At 41.6% G+C, this 20,460-nt stretch overlaps 2 protein-coding genes across 9 annotated transcripts in view; one reads left to right on the forward strand and one right to left on the reverse strand.

Annotated features, from left to right (window-relative positions):
* The window catches only part of CACNA2D3 (calcium voltage-gated channel auxiliary subunit alpha2delta 3), a 503,883-nt gene that overhangs the window by 413,140 nt on the left and 70,283 nt on the right, over nt 1-20,460 (forward strand). The gene's annotated exons all lie outside the window — the stretch shown is intronic.
* On the reverse strand, nt 834-13,562 carry LRTM1 (leucine rich repeat transmembrane protein 1). The gene is made up of 3 exons (XM_035106348.3): nt 12,947-13,562; nt 10,039-10,635; nt 834-5,334 (listed from the first exon to the last, which is right to left on the reverse strand). The coding sequence occupies exons 1-3, from the start codon at nt 12,951-12,953 to the stop codon at nt 4,898-4,900; spliced, it is 1,041 nt and encodes a 346-aa protein (XP_034962239.3). The 5' UTR covers nt 12,954-13,562; the 3' UTR covers nt 834-4,897.

Raw genomic sequence — 20,460 nt, forward strand, 5'->3', positions numbered from 1 at the left:
TCACTGTTGCTGGTGTCCTGTTAACACAAAGGAAAATATTCTAGGGATGCCCAACATACAGTTTTAAAGCACTGTAACCTGCTTAGTAGCTTCAGAATTCTATATGTGTCCACCTCATTCTCCAAGAAATACTGAAAACAGGATCCTAAAACTGAGAAGCCGGACTAGAGCTTTAAAAAAACAAAAACAAAAAAAACACCCCACACCATATTCTTTACTCTCAAATCTCTTTTTTCTTGAAAGCCTTCTTGCATTATTGATTTATTATCAACTGTGACACTAGTTGAGATAATCTATTTCTTCCAGTCTAAAATCTATTTTGATAGATTTTCCTAACAAAAACATGGAAAACAATTTCGTTTACAAGCATGAACAATCCTTTGCAACAATATCCACTCTATTGGAGATTTTCTTTGAGTCCTATGCCTTCAAGGGAAGTGTAAGGGGAAATGCAGTGCATCACAAACAAAACTGAGTCTATGCTACCTTTATCGATCAAGAAATATATTTACTTGTTAACTTCAGAATGCAACCCACTCAACATTGTAATCATTATACAGTAATCAACATTGTAATCCGTAAGGGGAAATGGGGAAAGTGTCAGAAACATGTTGCCCATTCCACTCCAGTGTTGGATCTTTCTGTAGAAGCAGAAGAAGTGAGCCATAGATCAGAAAATTCAATGGGGCCCCATTGACAGTGTAGTAAAATAACTATATGAAATTTGCAGGTGTATTAGCTGCTAGTGAGTGGGTGATGCCTGCAATATTTCAGACAAATAGGTTAGAGAATATTTTGTGTACAGTAGTCACCTTTACTTTTCCATTTTAGGGTATTGTTGTTGTTGTTTAGTCGTTTAGTCGTGTCCGACTCTTTGTGACCCCATGGACCATAGCACGCCAGGCACTCCTGTCTTGCACTGCCTCCCGCAGTTTGGTCAAACTCATGTTCGTAGCTTCGAGAACACTGTCCAACCATCTCGTCCTCTGTCGTCCCCTTCTCCTAGTGCCCTCCATCTTTCCCAACATCAGGGTCTTTTCCAAGGATTCTTCTCTTCTCATGAGGTGGTCAAAGTATTGGAGCCTCAGCTTCATGATCTGTCCTTTTTTCCCCTTTTTCTTTTGCAAATGAAGGGGTGAAGTCTGCCAAAATTTCAGACAGATTAGTGCAGGCATCCCCAAACTTCGGCCCTTCAGATGTTTTGGACTACAATTCCCATCTTCCCCAACCACTGGTCCTGTTAGCTAGGGATCATGGGAGTTGTAGGCCAAAACATCTGGAGGGCCGCAGTTTGCGGATGCCTGGATTAATGCAACAGGGCTTGTGCACTGACTCCTAGGACCCAAGGCACTTTGACTCCCCCATGTACTTTTTGAGGGGGCCAGAGCCCCCACTGTTCAGAGGGTGAATGTGGAGCTGGGCATAGTGCAGCTCTCCCATGTTTTCTGGAGCAATTTGAATGAAAATAGCATACTTCATAGAGATACCTGAAAATAAATAACCTTCTACATAGCATAGATGCAAGAATTAGGAAGTATGCTGAATGATAAACTGTTTGAGACTTGTGTGTTTTCTGCTCAGTTGGCACCAGCTGAAAAGCTGAGTTCTTTCTACATCCCTTCCAGAAGCACTGAGATTGAAAGTTTTTTTAAAAAAAACAGCCCTGGTAAAGCTATTCACTGGTTGGAAGCTAGAGGTGTCTGTCAAGAACTATAGCAATTCTTTTTCCTCCTCGCATCCCCAGTCCTTAAAGATAGAGCCTAGGGATAATATTCTAGTCTCTGTTTGTCTGGGTTGTCTGAATGCCCATCCTAGCTGAAACATGTTGTTGTTGTTTAGTCGTTTAGTCGTGACCGACTCTTCGTGGCCCCATGAACCATAGCACGCCAGGCACTCCTGTCTTGCACTGCCTCCCGCAGTTTGGTCAAACTGTGGGAGGCACCCCCAGCACACTCAGAATGGGAAATGTGCCCACTAGTACAAAAAAGGTTGGTGATCTCTGGTATATAAACAGCATGAGAACATAATCTTTATCTTATCACAGTTAAAAATTTCAAATGAACAACAAGTCTGTTTATAATATATAGTTTCTGGAACCAAAATGGCATAGGCAACTTCTCTTGGGAAGATGTTAAAGGAATAACAACCAGATAAATCTGGATATAAAATCTAAATCAGATATAAAATAAAATGTATTTGCATTCTCAGTTTCAGATTCTAGAAAACTGCTTTTGATATTTTTATTTGAGACATAAAATTAAATGAGCCCATGCAGATAATTTCAGTATTTAGGAGCAGATGTTCACACCAGTGCTTTGCAAATTAAGGGCATTCCAGTAGAGATTCCTGCTATTTGGTACCCAATGAGTATCTAAAAATAACCTGCAATGCATTTGAAAATACTTGCAAGCAATTGTGGAAGATAATTTGCGGTTCTCGCAGAATATATAGCAAATGGTGCCTTTCATCTAACTACATTAGGCATAAAATGCCCCATGTTGCAAAACGCTAGCTTTGCATTTGTTAATTTAAGTGATTAGATCTATATTTTTCCACGTCTGAAATGTCTGCCGGCATCTGCAGTGTTAGTAAGTATGTTGCTGCAACTAGTTGTTTGTGGACTAAAATGCTACACATAGGCTTACAGGAACACATTAAATATTTCTATATAATGTAATGTGCAGATGGTTTTAAATGTACCAAGTCAAAAAGGGCACACTGGTGATCAGAGGGAGAGTACTGAGACAGGGGACACACAAAATGAGTCGCAGGTACTCCAGAGCTGGGAGGCAGTAGGCTGTGCCTTCATTGCTATTATACAGACATCTAGCCAATTTGGCAACGCCAAGACTGCGTCCAAGTGAGGCGAGATGCAACTCAGTGCTTATGCTGATAAGACCAGCCTTGAGAGAGATAACAGCCTCATGCTGAACTTTCCTCCACCACCCTTTAGGGCCTCCTTCTCCAGTGAGGAGTGGTGTTGCTGGTATAAAAACTTAAATGGGTTTTTGCAGTGTACATGGTTCTCCTTCCTTTTGTATCATAGAATCATAGAGTTGGAAGAGACCACAAAGGCCATCCAGTCCAACCCCCTGCCAAGCAGGAAACACCATCAAAGCATTCCTGACATATGGCCGTCAAGCCTCCGCTTAAAGACCTCCAAAGAAGGAGACTCCACCACACTCCTTGGCAGCAAATTCCACTGTCGAACAGCTCTTACTGTCAGGAAGTTCTTCCTAATGTTTAGGTGGAATCTTCTTTCTTGTACCTAGTTTGAATCCATTGCTCCGTGTTCGCTTCTCTGGAGCAGCAGAAAACAACCTTTCTCCCTCCTCTATATGACATCCTTTTATATATTTGTTTTATCTTCACAACAACTCAGTGAGGTAGGTTAGGTGAAGAAACAGAAGCTGGCCTAAGTTAGGGTTGCCGTATGTCTGGAATTTCCTGGACATATCCAGAATACTGCAGTCGGCAGCAGCACCTGGGTGAAAATCGGTAAAATATCCGGGAAAATTCGGATGTACGGCAGCCCATGTCAGCAGTGCCAATTTTCCATAAAAATAGCTCAGAATCTACTCTCCCTTTTTGCCAAAAAAAGTCCAACAACTTTAGTCAAAACTTTGCCCCCCCCCCAAAAAAAAACCCCGTCCGCATTTTCACTACTTGAAATATGGCCAACCTACCTAAGGGCACCAAGCAAACTTCATGGCTGAGTGTGTGTGTGTGTGTCAAATCATTTTGGCTCAAAAAAGAAAAAAAGGGGGATTATTATTGTTGCTGGATCAGGCCAATGGCCTATCTAGCCCACCATCCTGTGATCACAGTGGCCAACCAGATGCCTGTGGGAAGCCCACGAGCAGGATCTGAGTGCAAGAGCACCTGTGGTTTCCAGAAATTGCTATTCTGAAGCATTGCTGCCTCTTCCCATCAAACTTGCCTTTTCCACCACTCCTGCACACTGGGTTGATAACTTCATCAAGCCATGTATTATGATCTCAAGGTCTCAGTCCTGGTCCGTCACCGCCAGTTCAGACTCAGAGTGTATTTGTTGGGGTATTAATAAATGACCACCACAAATGAGTACTGGGGTTTGAACTATTTAAAGCTTGAATTTATCCAAGCATGAGTATCTGAACAGAATTGCTATAAATCTTAAATCACTTTTTACTCCCTCCACTTAACTTAGTATCAGAGCCTTAGTATCACAGAACTTAGTATCATGAGAGACCTACAGTAACACACCTTGTTTGCAACTCATGAAACCTGAGTTCTTTGTGTAGTTTAGTATTGGCATTGGCAGAGGTGAATTTAGGGTAGCACAACTGGTTCTGCTGCACCAGGCATCTAGACTAGGGGGCACCACAGGGCATCAGACTTATGACATATTGAATTGAGCAGAAAGGAAGACAAGAGGTGGGGCAGTACTGAATTTTGGCCTGGCAAAGGGCGCTGCTGAAATTAGAAAGTTGTCCCTGGCATTGGAGGACTGTAGGGCTATTGTACCTTTAACTGGTATGTGGCAAGTAGATATTAAATAGAGTAAGTCTTTTGGAGTATAGAACTACAGTTATGGGGAAAGCTTCACTGGTTGACATTCCATCTGTTGGACAACTTATTACCGACTTTATTTTGGGCACTCCACCTCCACCTGCAAAAGAGGGTACAAATCTGCATGTGACATTTGAATATACTTTGTTATGCAAATGTGTGTCTTTAGCAAGTGCAGCCATATGGTATACCAGTGGCCAGAAAAATCTTGTTGGCACCTCTGTAGTTATATGCAAACATTTTTGAATGTGGAACTAATAAATCAGCCATATTCCAACTCTGCTCCTTTAACTTGTTGGGCAAGGGGAGTAGTATATGTTTCTGAAAGCCCATAGCTATCAGTAACTCAAGCCAATGACCTCTCAAACGACTCTTTTTCCTCAAGAGTCCCTTTCTCCTTACCAGAGGGGTTCTTTTCACGGTGGTACTTTGCAGTGATTGCAGCATAAGCACAGCCATACACAGCGGCAGCCAACATCATGAGACATACAATCCCACAGACCACTCCAGTTATTACTACAGTGGCAATTGCATGACGCAAGCTAACAGGCCGTGGCTTTGGTTTAGGTTCACAGTGTGAGCGGCTGCTGTCTCCTCCGTGTTCATTGTGATGGGCGAGCTTTGGAGAACTTTTGTGCTCAGAAGTATAGTGAAGAGCATTGGCCTGGTGGACATCGGAAACTGTAGGAGGGCAGATTCCATACAATTCATAAGGAATTCTCAGGAGGTCTTTTCCCTTCCGATGATCAGGCGTTGAGCAGATGATACTGTCACTAATTCCTCCTAAAAAGAAGGATCATTTGTCAAGCGCTTGCTCACTCAGAAGAACCAACCAAACACCCACTAACTAAAGTAATGAAGAAACAGATTTTTCTCCTGTATAAAAATGACAACCATCTTCTATGCTAGTTGGTTTACAGTTAAATTACAACAATGGAAAAACCTCATATTGGTGTGTAGTTTTGTTAGTCATTTGTGAAACTTAAGCTTTCCTTTCATTCATAGATGCTATTGGAAAACAGTCCAATCAAGGAAAACAAATGGTTGTAATAACGTTGCAAATGGGGGGGGGGGGTTTACAGTGAAAGGTCTGGGACCAAGAGGGTCTGTGTGCTTTTGGTGGAAATTGAGAGCAGAGACAACGAGCTCAGGAAGCAAAGAGGCTGAGGGAAGTTTCAGTAGAAAGACGAACCAGGAGATAGGACCAGGACGTAGGGGCCCAGAAGATATAATGGCTAAGGAAGAGAGTCTAAACAGAGATGGACTGAGGGTAGGAGATAGTTAATGGGTAGGAAATACTATACTTTCTTTGACCTCACTTTATATTTGAACAATTGTATGTATAAGATCGCAGAGAAATTAGTTTTGGATTGACTTTACATTGGTTTCTAGGGTTCTGGTTTCTTTTTCCAGGGACAAAAATGTTATCACACATGTCTTCAATCACTTGAGGAGTGAATTTCAGTCTGAGCATACAAAAGGGTGGGTGGGAAGAATCGCCTATTCCCCCCCCCCCATTTTATTGTTTCTGTTTATAAGTATACATATAGATATAAAATGAAGTGAGTAAAAAGTATGGACACAGAAGTTACAGATATAAAAGTTATATAATAGTAAAATTGATGTAATATGTCATTTTGCTATCCAAGAGTTATTGAATGTGAGCCATTTTTCAAGAAATCTGCTTTCTGTCTGCCTTCTTTAACTTGTATATAAAAGGCCCTCCTTGCATATTCAAACAATGTTCACTCCCATTCTCTCAGACTTGGAGTTTAGTCAGATTTGCAGTATTTTTTATGTAGAATTCATGCTGCCATGACTGTAAGATTTTATGTGATTTTTGTTTTTTAAAAATGCTATGATGCCCTTCAGTGTAATATAAATATTCTCAGAGCTCACTCCTGTGCATGTTTTTCCCAGGAAGAAGGCACACTAAGTTCAGTGGAACTCACTCCCAATAAAGTGTGCATAGGATTGCCCCCCAAGACTCTTACCAGAGAGTAAACACCATTGAGCTCAATGGGATTTAATTTTGATTGCTTAGGATTGTTCTGTACAACTGCAGCCCTAAATGCATTATGTAGGAGTTACAGGTAGGTAGCCATGTTGGTCTGCCTTAGTCGAAACAAAATAAAAAAAAATCCTTCCAGTACCACCTTAGAGACCAACTAAGTTTGTCATTGGTATGAGCTTTTGTACCATACCAATGACAAACTTAGTTGGTCACTAAGGTGCTACTGGAAGGAATTTTTGCATTATGTAGGAGTTGAACTTAGTGGAAATTGTGCATTAAAATGGATACGACTGGGCTGCAGTTTACTGCATGTTGATAGGATTAGGTAGGAAAGAATAATGGAGACTCAAAATTCAGTCATAATCTTGTAAGAAGATTATTCCGTTGTCCAGCAAATAATTACAATGGGATTGTCCACCACAACTGCCGATGAATGACTTGGAAAAAACAATAGAAGAATCGTATAAGGCTGCAATTCCATGCACAGTAGCCTGGAAATAAGCCCAATTGGACTCACTATAATATGCATCTGAGTAGAACATGCACAACAGTGGTGGGGAGGATCTTTTTCACTCCATGGGTGAGATCCTTATCAGGTTCTACCTCATGGGCCAAATTTGACAGGTGGGCAGTGTGGCTGTTTTGTATTCTGACAATGGGTTGTTAATGTTGGCAGAAAGATGCCATGTAAACTGTATTTCCTGGGACAAAAATATAGCTTCTCCCACAAGCAGGAAGGTCGAGCTGTTCCTCCTTTGAAACATTGCTTACCACATTTTGCAGTAAGTGAAGGACTACATATTATCATCTAACTCCCCTCCATCCCCGCTGTCCTCCATTACATCCATCCTCAGCAATTATCACAACTGGACATTTGCACACCAGGCTAAAACTTTTTGTTCTAGTGTACTTGTAGCATAGGTAATATTCAGATTGTTATGCTGTTTTACTTGTGTGTGTGGTTTGTTTTTTTTAAGGTGGACATATCATTCTTATTTTTGTTCATGAGTGTGTGTGTGTGTGTGCATCCGTCCATCCATTTTGGGGGATATAAAGGTAGGGCAGATTATTTAATGGATCTGGGAGAGGATTGGGCATCATTAACACAGGATATATCAGTTTGCTTTATGCAAGTCTTACAATAAAACTGCTAGTAAAATGAAAAATTGCTGGTGGAATATACAGCATGTGCTTTCCCCAGATAGCATTGATAGTAACTTGATTTCTATTCATGTTACAAATGTATGCAGATTAGAACAGTGCAAAGATGGAAAAAGCAAAAAAGGGTTCGTAATTTGTCTTGGAAAGTTTCTTTCCCTGAGATAAATGAAGTTATCCTACAAACTTAACAATTAAGTTATATTTATTCATTATGTTCATTCACTTACAAGATATCCCTGAAGATGTCTGTATGGAGCATGACTCCAGCAATATATCCTAGGATGGAAAGAAATTACTCAGTAATATTTTAACCGTTCAAGGCTCTTGGAAAGTGATTACCACCTTGGAAGTATATTTTACCCAGTACTCAAATTCTGAAACAATAATAATAATAATAATAATAATAATAATAATTTTATTATTTATACCCCACTCATCAGACTGGGTTACCCCAGGAAAGGCAGAAGGTGTAAAGAACCCACAAGTTCCACCCCCCAATTCTCTCTTCTACATTTTAGCTTAATCGTGATCTCATGTAGTCTTCTCAAAGCAGTAGCTAAGGTGTCCATCTAGTTTCATTCCACAGCCTGCTAACTAGGAAGTTTACTTCTGAATAAATATTTTGAGTACAGAACTGCATGATGTATTGTTCCATGATCAATATATCTGCTCTTTCTACTAGTTTGAAACCATAATTTTGGAAATATGACAGCAGTATCTCCACTTGTTTCCTTTGTAAGGGGTATGCTCTTATTTGTGTTAGAAGTGGTTGAATTGATTTGAGTTGAAATATGTGCATTGAATTGCAACTATATGAATTGCTTCACATAAAACATCCTGAAGTGATTCAACAATAAAAACATGAACAATAAATACACACATAGTAGTGATGTATGGAAGTGAGAGCTGGACCATGAAGAAGGCTGATCGCTGAAGAATTGATGCTTTTTAATTATGGTGGTGGAGGAGACTTTTGAGAGTCCCATGGACTGCAAGAAGATCAAACCTATCCATTCTGAAGTAAATCAACCCTGAGTGCTCACTGGAAGGACAGATTGTGAAGCTGAGGCTCCAATACTTTGGCCACCTCATGAGAAGACTCCCTGGAAAAGACCCTGATGTTGGGAAAAATTGAGGGCACTAGGAGAAGGGGACGACAGAGGATGAGATGGTTGGACAGTGTTCTCGAAGTTACCAACATGAGTCTGACCAAACTGCACGAGGCAGTGCAAGTCAGGAGTGCCTGGCGTGCTATGGTCCATGGGGTCACAAAGACACGACTAAACGACTAAACAACAACAACAACAATAACATTTCAAGAATATAAGAGCCTGCTGGATCAAGGCAATGCCCATCTATTCCAGCATCCTGTTCTCACAGTGGCCAACTAGATGCCTCCGAGAAACCTGCAAGCATAGCATGAGCACAAGAACTGTGGTTTCCAGCAACTGGTATTCAAAAATGTTACTGTTTACGACCAATGGGGCAGAGCATAGCCTTCATGGCTAGTAGCCATTGATAGTCTTATCATCCATGAATTCATTTAATTCAGTACAGATTGGGATAAAAACCAATGAATGGATGTTAGTTGTCGATTAATGTTACAAAGCTCTTTCTCAAGATTCTAAAATTTAAGGTCACCTAAATACACTGATATGAAATGACAAATAAATAAATTGCTGCCATGATGGCCCCTGGCTCCATGTTTATAGGAAAGGTATAGTTTACAGAAAAGTTCCCAGTATTATCTGCTGGGGGACAAACAAGTGTTCAGAAACATCAGAAAAGCATCTAGCAGGTCACCATTACCAACAAAAGATCAGGGTCAACAGATCTTTCACCTGATCCAACAAGGCTCTTACATTGTGGCTTCAGTATATATAACATAAGTGAATGGTCCAGACTTCCCAACATGCTCTTGCAGTGTGCAAGTAGCTCCTTGTCAACAGTTTGCTAAAGCCATGTATGTACTACTAAACGTAATATGAACCCTCTCAATAAGCAGAAGTCATAGTAACTTCTGTATAGAGTTAAGAATGTTGTAATGTATGATTTAGGCAACCCTAACCACCATCACTTATTGCTATATTTAAACCTTGTTACACAGTATCAAGTGCAGGAAGTGTATGGGCTATACAGTAAATTCTACATCAGGAAGTCATCCATACTCAGCGCCTCCCCCCACCAAATCCATTTTCCATGTTATTAGATGCTCCCTTGAATTAAAACTTCAATAAATAGGGAAGGTGAGATATGTCTTAATGACATTTGCTGGATGTATAGTATATATGTAACAGAGAAAAGTTACTTACCTCTATATAAAAAACTTTCCAGCCACAATTTAAGGCCAAAGACTTGACAATTGCATTGCCAGAAGTTACCCTTAAAGAGAACAACTTTCAGGTTTGGGAGCGATTCCAACAGAAGTCTGTCTACTTTCTGAAGTTTATTATGTTTCATAGACAATAAAGTTATGTTCCCTGTATTTTTTCCCAGAGTTCTGGGCATACTTAATATATTGTTGGAGGATAAATCCAGCTCTTTTAGGCGTGAAAGCGAACTAAAAGTTTTGTTGTCTACATATTCAATGAAGTTCTTCGTTAGGTTTAGAATCTGTAGATGTTGCAGTTCTTTGAATGTGCCAGGCAACAGTCCCGTGATAGAGTTATTAGATAAATCCAGGATTTTGAGGGCCAGAGTATCAACAAAAGCACTTTGACTGATTTTCTGAATGTGATTATTTGACAACAGCAATATTTGAGTTTCAGCAGGTAAGTGTGAAGGAACTTCAACAAGCCCTTGATTCCTGCAGTCCACTGTCTTTAAAAAGCGATTACACAGACATTTTGGAGGACAGCCACTCAGCACATCTGTTAGCAAGATGACACTTGAAATCAAAAGTAATGAACCTATGCAATAAGAAAAGAAATATCAGTGTTACATTCTGTATCTTGTGATGGCAGTTAGTATACTGAAGACATACATGTACAGAGTAAGTTTGTATATTTGAATAGTAGGATGAACTGTAGTTATAGTCATAAAATCCTCATGTCATGCATATCAGTCCTACTCAAAGTAGACCAATTGAAATTAATGATCATGGATAATTTAGATCCGTTAAATTCAAAGGATTAACTCAAAGCTTTGTTGGGGAGAATCCTAAAACTTTGCCAGAAGTTAAAATGTGCGCTGTGAAATTTACACCCAGCATAGTAAATGAATTCCACTGACAGCATAGACGGAGCTAGAAAACATTCAACAGACTATTTTCAGTGGAGCATAATTGTAATTTTATTTTTTATCAGTATTAATGGTTTGGTCAAGCCTCATAATAAAACAGCAGGTCCAACTGCTGCTTAAGGAATTTTTCATCCATGTTACTTATTCACTGATGAGCCTCACATTGGCTGCTCCCTGGGAGACACTAATCCAGGGGTTAGCAAACTTTTTCAGCCATGGGCCAGTCCACGATCCCTCAGACCATGTTGTGGCCCAGACTATATTTTTTTGGGGGGGGGGAAATGAATGAATTCCTATGCCCCACAAACAACCCAGAGATGCATTTTAAATAAAAGCACACATTCTACTCATGTAAAAACACCAGGCAGGCCCCACAAATAACCCAGAGATGCATTTTAAATAAAAGCACACATTCTACTCATGTAAAAACACCAGGCAGGCCCCACAACCCAGAGATGCATTTAAATTAAAGGACACATTCTACTCATGTAAAAGCCGTCCGCGGGCTAGATTGAGAAAGTAATTGGGCCGCATCCGGCCCCCAGGCCTTAGGTTGCCTACCCCTGCACTAAGCCCACTGACCATGGTTATGAAAAACACTGATTAACTTTAGGGCTATGAGTGGTCCCGTTTACTTCAGCAAGTGTTACTCAGCTTCTTACATTTCATCATGTGATCTGTAGTCACCCTGATCTACAGCATTCTTAACCGTTTAAAAACTTTCCAGCCTTCAAGAGCTTCCTTGTTAAGTTCTATGAATTCCTTTCCAGTGGCTCACCAGCTTGCACATTGGAATGAATGAGATAGCCAACATGCATTAGAGATCTAGACAATATGCACATTTGAGTGAACTGAGTATTGAGCAAGTGTCTGGGATGCTTTTCTGGATCAAACATCAAAAAATAAATAAAACTAAAGGGTTGTAGCCAATGGTAGTCCTATCCTCAACAGATCCATACAAGTGAATAGACCTGACTATGTTTCATTAATTTCAGTGAGTCTATTACTTTTTTGTACTGTACACCGTACAATAACACCATATAATAACTCTGATTTGAACAAATGCTCTTAAACATCTATTGCTATTATTTTCTATAGTTCTTTTAATTCTATTACTAATATTTCATATTATGGTTCACTTGTTTATGTCTATAATCCATATGTATTCTCTAGTATCTTAAAATGTCTCCCTTCGTTGAAACAGTGAATGAAGTTCACACAGTTCCTTACAATGGCACAAACAAAATAATGAGTACAATTTTTTATAAATAATATTTCTCAGGCAGCATTCTTTTTTACACAGTAAAAGCAATCATATACCAGGCAATGATAGCTAAGAGCCATATGTCCAGATTGATAAAAGCTTTCTGTCTCCTTTCATGAATGGTCCCTGAGGCAGATCAGTAGTATCTCTTATTTCTAAGCAGGAGTCTTAAGGGCTTGAGTTTTGTGTACATTTATTTTGGGGTAAATCCCAATGAAATCAGAGGGACTTTCCACTTGGCAAACATGCACAGGGTTTAGCTTCAAGTCAAATAGTATTGAAATATTCAGGAAAAGTCACGGAATGCAGAACTTAAATTAGAATTTCCTAAAAGATACATTTATTTAAGAGCCTTTGATTTCATAACCAAGCATGTCAGCCTTCATATGAAGCCATTCACTTTCTGAGATTACAGTTTATCATGTACATAATTTCTCAAACTTCATTGCCAAAAATAGTGTTTGAAGTCCGCCTAGAAATATTTGAACTGACCCTACAAATGTCTGATTACGGTTTCTGAATGCTGCATTCATATAAGGAAGATAGGAGATGCATTTTGAATCAGCATGCTTAGCATGCAACAATTTGCTCGAGTCCACAAAAAGCAAGCAGCTACAAAAAAAATTGTGGTTTATTGATTTGCCTGGATTTTAAAGCATAGTTTATTTGCAAAGTAATATCCCTTCACAATACATCTACATAAAATTATATCTTACCTTTCATGGCTGTTCACTTGTCGAGCTTGCAGGTTTCAGTTCAAGCTTCATATGAAGCAATAACTCTCTGTAGCAAAGTTGCTTCACTGCTGCCTATGCATTATTGCACTTATTCAGAAAACACAACTGTAGCTGCCATAGGACCTCCAGCTAATCACAGCTTTACAAATGCTGGTTAGTTCCCCCACCCCATTCAATCGTGTTTCTTTTCAGATTCATTGACTGCTCGTTTGCTACCCACAGAGATTTCCTATGCCTCTTATTAAATCAACAGGCCTTGCAGAGTGTCTGTCAACTTGTGCTAGACAGCTGCAACACAGAAATCATGACCTAATAGCCTAGCCTTTTCAATTATTTAATCTACCTCAAATCCAAGGCACAAAAATAAAGCTGACTTTTTAAATCCCATGTAGTTCTTGATTTCTGTTGGATTGTTAGCCATGCTTTGTCAATCCGTTCGAAATCAGATGACTCTGAACTTGCGTTCCCGCCGTCCTTGGCTGTGATTGGAGGCAATGGAGTGTGTAATCTCAGTATGAGGAGGCCTTCATCTTGATTACATGGTTTTGACCGTGCACTTGTTTACTGTTCTGGGGCTTATACTTTAAATTTCCCTAGGGATTAGCCATGCTGACAGGATTTTATTGTAAAGGGGGGGGGGACGACAAATTTTTGTTGGGGAAAAAAATGCCCAAGAACTTCAGACATGCAAAATATGAGTCCTCTCTTTTTCCCCAAACAAGAATGAACAGCCTTAACTGATATGTGGATTAGCTTTATGCTGCAGTTGTGGGTGTAGCGACTTGTGCCACTGCTGCTGAACATGCCTGACATAACTCATCATCACTTTCACTTATGAGGTTGCCATTGAGGGAACAGGAAGAAAACACCCTCCTCCTTCTTCCTAATTCCCTACCAAGCCTCTGAATAAGTGCTTTGTGTCACATAAAGAACAGGACCAGCCCCTAATACAAAAATGCTAGAAACAGTTTCTCCACTGGTGTATGGGTTGGGGTTCGGCGCTCAGAGGGCTCTCAAAGTGTGGGCTGGGAAGAATTGTGGCCCAATGGATCCAGTCATTTCTCTTAATTCTTAATATAATACTTCCTTCTACAATCCCACAATTTCACGTTTCCAGTGAAATCTGGCTGCCATTTTCACAGAAGATTCAGCAGAGTGCTAAAATCAAACTGGTATTTACATAATGGGTGGGTTTTATAGATTTGCCAGGGCCTAATTCACCAGATGTAAAATTCACAGTCCACCATACTCTAAGCCAGGGAAATGAGAAGTTGAAGGGGGAAATCCATTTTTTAAAAAATCCTGATTGGCTGGCTATCCACTTGGCCAATCACCAGTGGGTAAGGGGGTGGCCCACCAGGACCTAGCACTCCTTTTTGCCATGTGCATTTCCTTGGAGCAGTCCTGGTGGGTTTCTGGCAGGAGAGGGTAATCGCTGAGGCTCCCATTTTGACCAGTAGAGCCCGCAATCCAGAACCCCTAGGTCAGGTATGTGCAGCGGTGGGGTGGCAATGGGTAGGGCTGGGCAAGCCGGAGCTGCTTGTTGCTGCTGCCATTGCTGGGCCCAGTGGCAGCCTGGGCCTGACTTTGCAAGGTGCAGGGTCCAATCCACCCCAGCGCCTAGTGGATCAGGGCCTTCGGATGTTGCTGAGTGGAGCAGGGCCCATTGGCAGTGTCGGCCCGACTCTGCAAGGTACAGGATGAAATCCACCCCAGCGCCTAGCCAAGCGGGATCATCTGCTGACTTGCATGTAGTAAATAACTTAAGTGTCTACTTAGAAGAAAGCCACACTGAGTTCATTGGGCCTTACTCCCAGGTAAGGGTTTGTGGGGCTATAGTGTTTTATCTAGGCAACCAGGGCTGCTCCGGATAACAAGATCTTTTTGCACCAGGTCAAGTGAGGAACATTTGCTTTTAAAAATTTTACTATATATACAAAGCTGGGACGTGGGTGGCGCTATGGGTTAAATCACAGAGCCTAGAGCTTGCTGATCAGAAGGTCGGCGGTTCAAATCCCCGTGACAGGGTGAGCTCCCATTGCTTGGTCCCAGCTCCTGCCAACCTAGCAGTTCGAAAGCATGTCCAAGTGCAAGTAAATAGGTACCGCTCCGACGGGAAGGTAAATAGTGTTTCCGTGTGTTGTTCTGGTTCGCCAGAAGCAGCTTTGTCATGCTGGCCACATGACCTGGAAGCTGTACACCGGCTCCCTCGGTCAATAAAGCGAGATGAGCGCCACAACCCCAGAGTCGGTCACGACTGGACCTAGTGATCAGGGGTCCCTTTACCTTCATATATACAAAAACCCCTGTGCACCTTTTGGGCTGTATCTGTAGGTTTCCCCCTCTGTGTCAAATAACTGGGGTCAAATAAGTGTTGCTTACTTTTTATAACACATGGAAGATGGATCTCCCTTGGGAGGTTCCTTGGAGGTTTATAATCAGACGTTGGACGGCCATCTGTCATGGATGTTTTAGCTGAGTTTCCTACATTGCAGGTGGGGTTGCACTAGAAAGATGACTCTTCGGGTCCCTTCCAGCTCCATGATTCTGTTTTTGTGCTTCAACAATATTTCATTCTGTTCCTATCATTTTATGCAATTGTATTTTGTATAAATTATAAAAATTATAAATAAAGCTTTTCTACTGGTAGGATGGGGGGGCATAGTCATAATTTTTCTTAGGGGACAGGCTTTTGTTAGGGGGGCAGAACCTCAAATATGTATTGATTTGTATTGATTTTACTCATGGGTGGTAGCTGCCTGCCCCCCTTGGATGCGCCCATGGGGGGCACAGGAAGGAGACAAGGTCAGAAGAGGGCCACAGTCAGAAAAAAGTTGGGAAACTGCTTTACTATACTGAAATGGACTGAGTGGTCTGAGCAGGGGATCTATCAAACACACCCTTTGCAGGTCTCCCATTTATTCTGTTGTCTGCGGAATGGTGCAGCAATAAAACTGCTACCACATTTGCAAAGCTAAGCAGGGTCTGGTATGTTTTCAAGTTGGATGGGAAACTGTGTGTTGAGATTCCTGCACTGCAGTGGGTTGGACTAGATGACCCTCAGGGTTGCTTCCAACTCTACAGTTCTGTGAATCTATAATAGTTCTAGTCTGGATTATCGCAAAACACAATTAGAAACTATTGGTAGCTAATTAAGATATAGTTTGTATTTTAGTATTTCAGAGCGGATAGAAAGACTAGTCACCAATACTGCATGCACTTCCATCAGAAAAAATTCCTGAGACCTTTTCTGTTGTCCCTCCTCTTTTCTCTGAGGTGCTGCATCTGGTACCAGATGCAGATGGTACCAGATCTGATGATGCTATGGGAATGTGCGCCAAGCTGAACATGGGCTGGGACATTGCATTCCCTCAATATGATTTCTCATCCAAATGTTTGTTCTGCTATTGTAGCATCTGCTAAAGTTTAGCTCATAATGCTCTTGATGAGTGATATGTTGCGAACACTGAAGGGCAAATGACTCTACTGGAATCCTGTGAATGTAGATTGTGCGGCACTCAAGCTGGGCTTCAAACCCCCCATTTCCTAAAATGGGTATGCACTTCAAGGTCAATACATTGCAGGCATTGTACTGTGTGCATTCCTACTGTCCTATTGGAACCTTACTTGTTTTCTTCAGATGCAGGTATATAATAGGGAAGTATTAACAGGGGCATGCCTTATTGTCACAGGGTGTGGTCTGAAGGGACATGCGGCCACCACTTTTGAACCTCAGTAGGCTTGAGTCTAGGTAGTCCTTGGATAGACAGTGACATGTATGTGTCTTGAGCCAGTGTGGTATAGTGGTTAAGAGCGGTGGACTTGTAATCTGGTGAATTGGGTTCGCTTCCCCGCTCCTCCACATGCAGCTGCTGGGTGACCTTGGGCTAGTCACACTTCTCTGAAGTCTCTCAGCCTCACTCACCTCACAGAGTGTTTGTTGTGGGGGAGGAAGGGAAAGGAGAATGTTAGCCGCTTTGAGACTCCTTAGGGTAGTGATAAAGCGGGATATCAAATCCAAACTCTTCTTCTTCTTCTTGACTCCAGCACAAAGTACACAGACAGAGGCTCTTACTTGGAATTAATCATGCAAGCAATGGTACATGCTTGACAATAGACAGAATTCTCAGGAGTTATGGTTCAGGAGTTCAGGGGCAGGGCAAAAAGTTCAGAACCGGACACAAGTGATGGGTGTTTCCACACCTCCCCTGTCAAGATTTTAAAGATGCACCCTTGCGAGACTACCTCCCCTTGTGGGATTGCAAGTGCACAATCCATCAGGGCAGCTCTGCTCCCATCTGTGAAGGCAGTGCCTGGTTCTAGGCAAAAAGACTGCCCTCTCCTGCTCAGGCTCCTGTTCAGTTGCTGCCGCTGCCTATTCAGCTCGCCTCCTTGGCTGACCAGACCCCCCCTCCAAGCCAGGTTCTTCCAGTTCAGCTAAACTCCCCCCCCCTGTTTCTTTCTGCTTCTCCATCAGGGTCTGCCAACCCAAACTCAATCCCAGCAGTGCTGTGCGGCTCATGACATCAGGCCACCTTAGTTCCATGATCGAAAAAAGTCAGATATAAACGCAAGACAATGAATATATGAGTCTATTTGAATATTCTGTGTGGATTATGATGATGCTTCCGTACTCAAGCTGGTATACCACAAATGAATTATCTCAACAGCCAACAGAAACAGAAAAGCTAGTAGAACCAAGTAACTCTAGCCAGCTGAACCAAAGGCCAAATTGGGGGGGGGGGAGAGAAGGCCAATAAAGAAGTCAGTCTGCAGATCTCAGGAGGGGGTTTATTCCAAATCCTACAACCTCAAGACAAGATGCCCCATACAAGATAGCATCTTGTATTGAAGTTGTGGGCTGAATAGATCTCCAGAAGGCTGGCACATAATGAAGTAGACAATAGTAGCCATTACCTGCATTTGCTTTGCCCTGTTTTTGACAGAAGTGTGGTTAATGTGACCTGAAGTGTGAACTGGTGAAGGTATTGCATCGCCACTCAGCAAAACTCTTCAATCCACATTTTCTGCATTTAACCTAGACGTGAATGTCCGGTCAAAATGTTTCGCTGCTAGGATCTGTGGTAACCTGAAAGTTCTGATGTGCTGCTTCACGGTATTGATTTCTACAAATAAAATTCCCTCCACTCTTGACCTAGCCCATCTCTTCTCATTATGATGACTGTCACCAGGCTCCACCCATGAGTCTTGAATGGGATGTATGATATAGAACAGTAATATAGATATTATTGCTTCCTGCTGTGGCTTTTATGGTTTTTCTCGGCTCAGAATTCTCTATAGACTTAGTAAACTTTTCCTTTGGCTTGCATATCTATTAGATGACAAATTGTTTTTATAAGCATTGTCTTTAAGACGAGTCTTCCAAGCCAGGTGTTTCCCCCAAGATCCTGAAGCTCTCTGTGCTACAGAATGGAAGCTTTAAATAATGCTTCTCAACTGCCTCTCTTAGTTTGAGTAATCCTTTGCAACTACAATTGTGTTATTTTTAGCACTAACAAATTGAAAAGATGTTCACAGAGCAGGGTCAGTGAAAAGTTACAGCACTGTGTGAGGTTCATTTCCAACAATAATACAGGCCTTGTTTGATGCACTCTTGAGTTGTGGTAGAAGAAATTATTACCCTTTGGTTGTTCTCCCCCCCCCCCTTTTTAGTCAAACCTTTCTACTTGGTCCATCTTCTGGCAACATATGATTAGAGCTGTCAAGTTACCTTTTATTACTATGTGGCTATTTCTACCTTCCTGTTGAGGGTATTGGCAATAAAAATGGGTACACAGATGTTATTGTCCTCTTTAATTTTCTTTTCTTTTTTTCCCTCTCCCTCCCCCACCCTACCTATCCTTTGTGATAAAACTCTAATGTAAATTTGTGAGCGCAAAAAAGAATGAAAACAGCTCTTAAAACTGGCCACTTAAAAAATAGCAAGCTTCCTTTTGGCATTCTAATGTAGTCTGGCAACTGTTATTTCACTGCTTAAACTAGGGGTGTACAGAGTTGTCCCTTATAAGTTGTTGGGAGTTTTCTGCTGGTCCAACCTTGGGTGTCAGATATCCAGAGGAGCTCTGTCTCTGATACCTTCAACATTTCCAAACAAGTTCAGTGCAGGTGTGCATCCCCCCCCATCCAGCTGCCAGTTCTGGAAAGTTAGGAGTTAATTCCATATTGTTGTTGTTGTTTAGTCGTTTAGTCGTGTCCGACACTTTGTGACCCCATGGACCATAGCACGCCAGGCACTCCTGTCTTGCACTGCCTCCTGCAGTTTGGTCAAACTCATGTTGGTAGCTTCAAGAACACTGTCCAACCATCTTGTCCTCTGTCGTCCCCTTCTCCTAGTGCCCTCAATCTTTCCCAACATCAGGGTCTTTTCCAGGGAGTCTTCTCTTCTCATGAGGTGGCCAAAGTATTGGAGCCTCAGCTTCACGATCTGTCCTTCCAGTGAGCACTCAGGGCTGATTTCCTTCAGAATTGATAGGTTTGATCTTCTTGCAGTCAATGGGACTCTCAAGAGTCTCCTCCAGCACCATCAAAGCACCATCAAAGACAACAATTCCATATTAAGTAGTCCCAATTCAAGGGCCAAAAAGAGCAGCAGTGGGACCCCTTGCCAGTTTTACGTCTATTGAGGTATTATTCTGAATTGAGCCTGTCAGTTTCAGTGTTATTATTTGCAGCTTTTGTGGGTTGGATAGAATGTCATAAATTCTCAGAGTACAGTAGTTGTGTGGACAGGCTGCAGAGAGCAGCAGTGAAACTGACAAGTGCTAGCCTTGTATCTGCATCAAGTAGGGAGAAGCCACTTCACAGTGCAGGTAAAATTGGCAATAGGCTTAAAACTCTGTTTCAGTTTTACCTCTCTATTGAAGGCACCCCATTGATTTGCTACAGAGATGGGGAAAATCATCCCTGTGGCTGCTCTTTGCAACCTTTTACACAAATTTTGATGTTTGTACAAGTGTTTGATAATCCAGTCACCAGTAAAACATTTCATGACAGTAATACTTAAAATAGGATCAGATTGGCAGTCAGCACAGTGCTTTAAACAAAGGTATCATATGTTGCCGATAAGCTGCTCCAGAGAGCAATTGTGAAGCAGCATTTTGTATTAGCTGCTGCCTCCAGACCAAATTCAAGGGCAACCCCACAAAAAGCAAATGACAGTAAGGACAGTGCTTTTTTTCTAAAAAAAAAGTTTAGGGGTACTTTCATTCCATCTGAGACTAAGAAAACACACACACACACACACACACACACACACACCCTTCCAGTAGCACCTTAGAGACCAACTAAGTTTGTCATAGGTATGAGCTTTCATGTGAATGCACACTTCTTCAGATAACACAGTGACAGGAAATGAGGCCACCATTGGGGGGGGATGATGCACCGTGCTAGAGAAGAAACTAAACAGTTTTTAAAAATTAGTTCCTTCTCCCATTAGATTCACAAAATGTTTAGGGGTATGCGTACCCCTGCGT

Source organism: Zootoca vivipara, chromosome 2 (genome assembly GCF_965207765.1).
Source record: "Zootoca vivipara chromosome 2, rZooViv2.hap1.1, whole genome shotgun sequence".
Lineage (NCBI taxonomy): Eukaryota > Metazoa > Chordata > Lepidosauria > Squamata > Lacertidae > Zootoca > Zootoca vivipara.

Coding starts and splice junctions, on each gene's coding strand:
- LRTM1 (XM_035106348.3), bottom strand. Junction 5,335..10,038: donor GGAAAGTTTTTTATATAGAG/GTAAGTAACTTT, acceptor CCTTCTTTTTAG/GAGGAATTAGTGACAGTATC.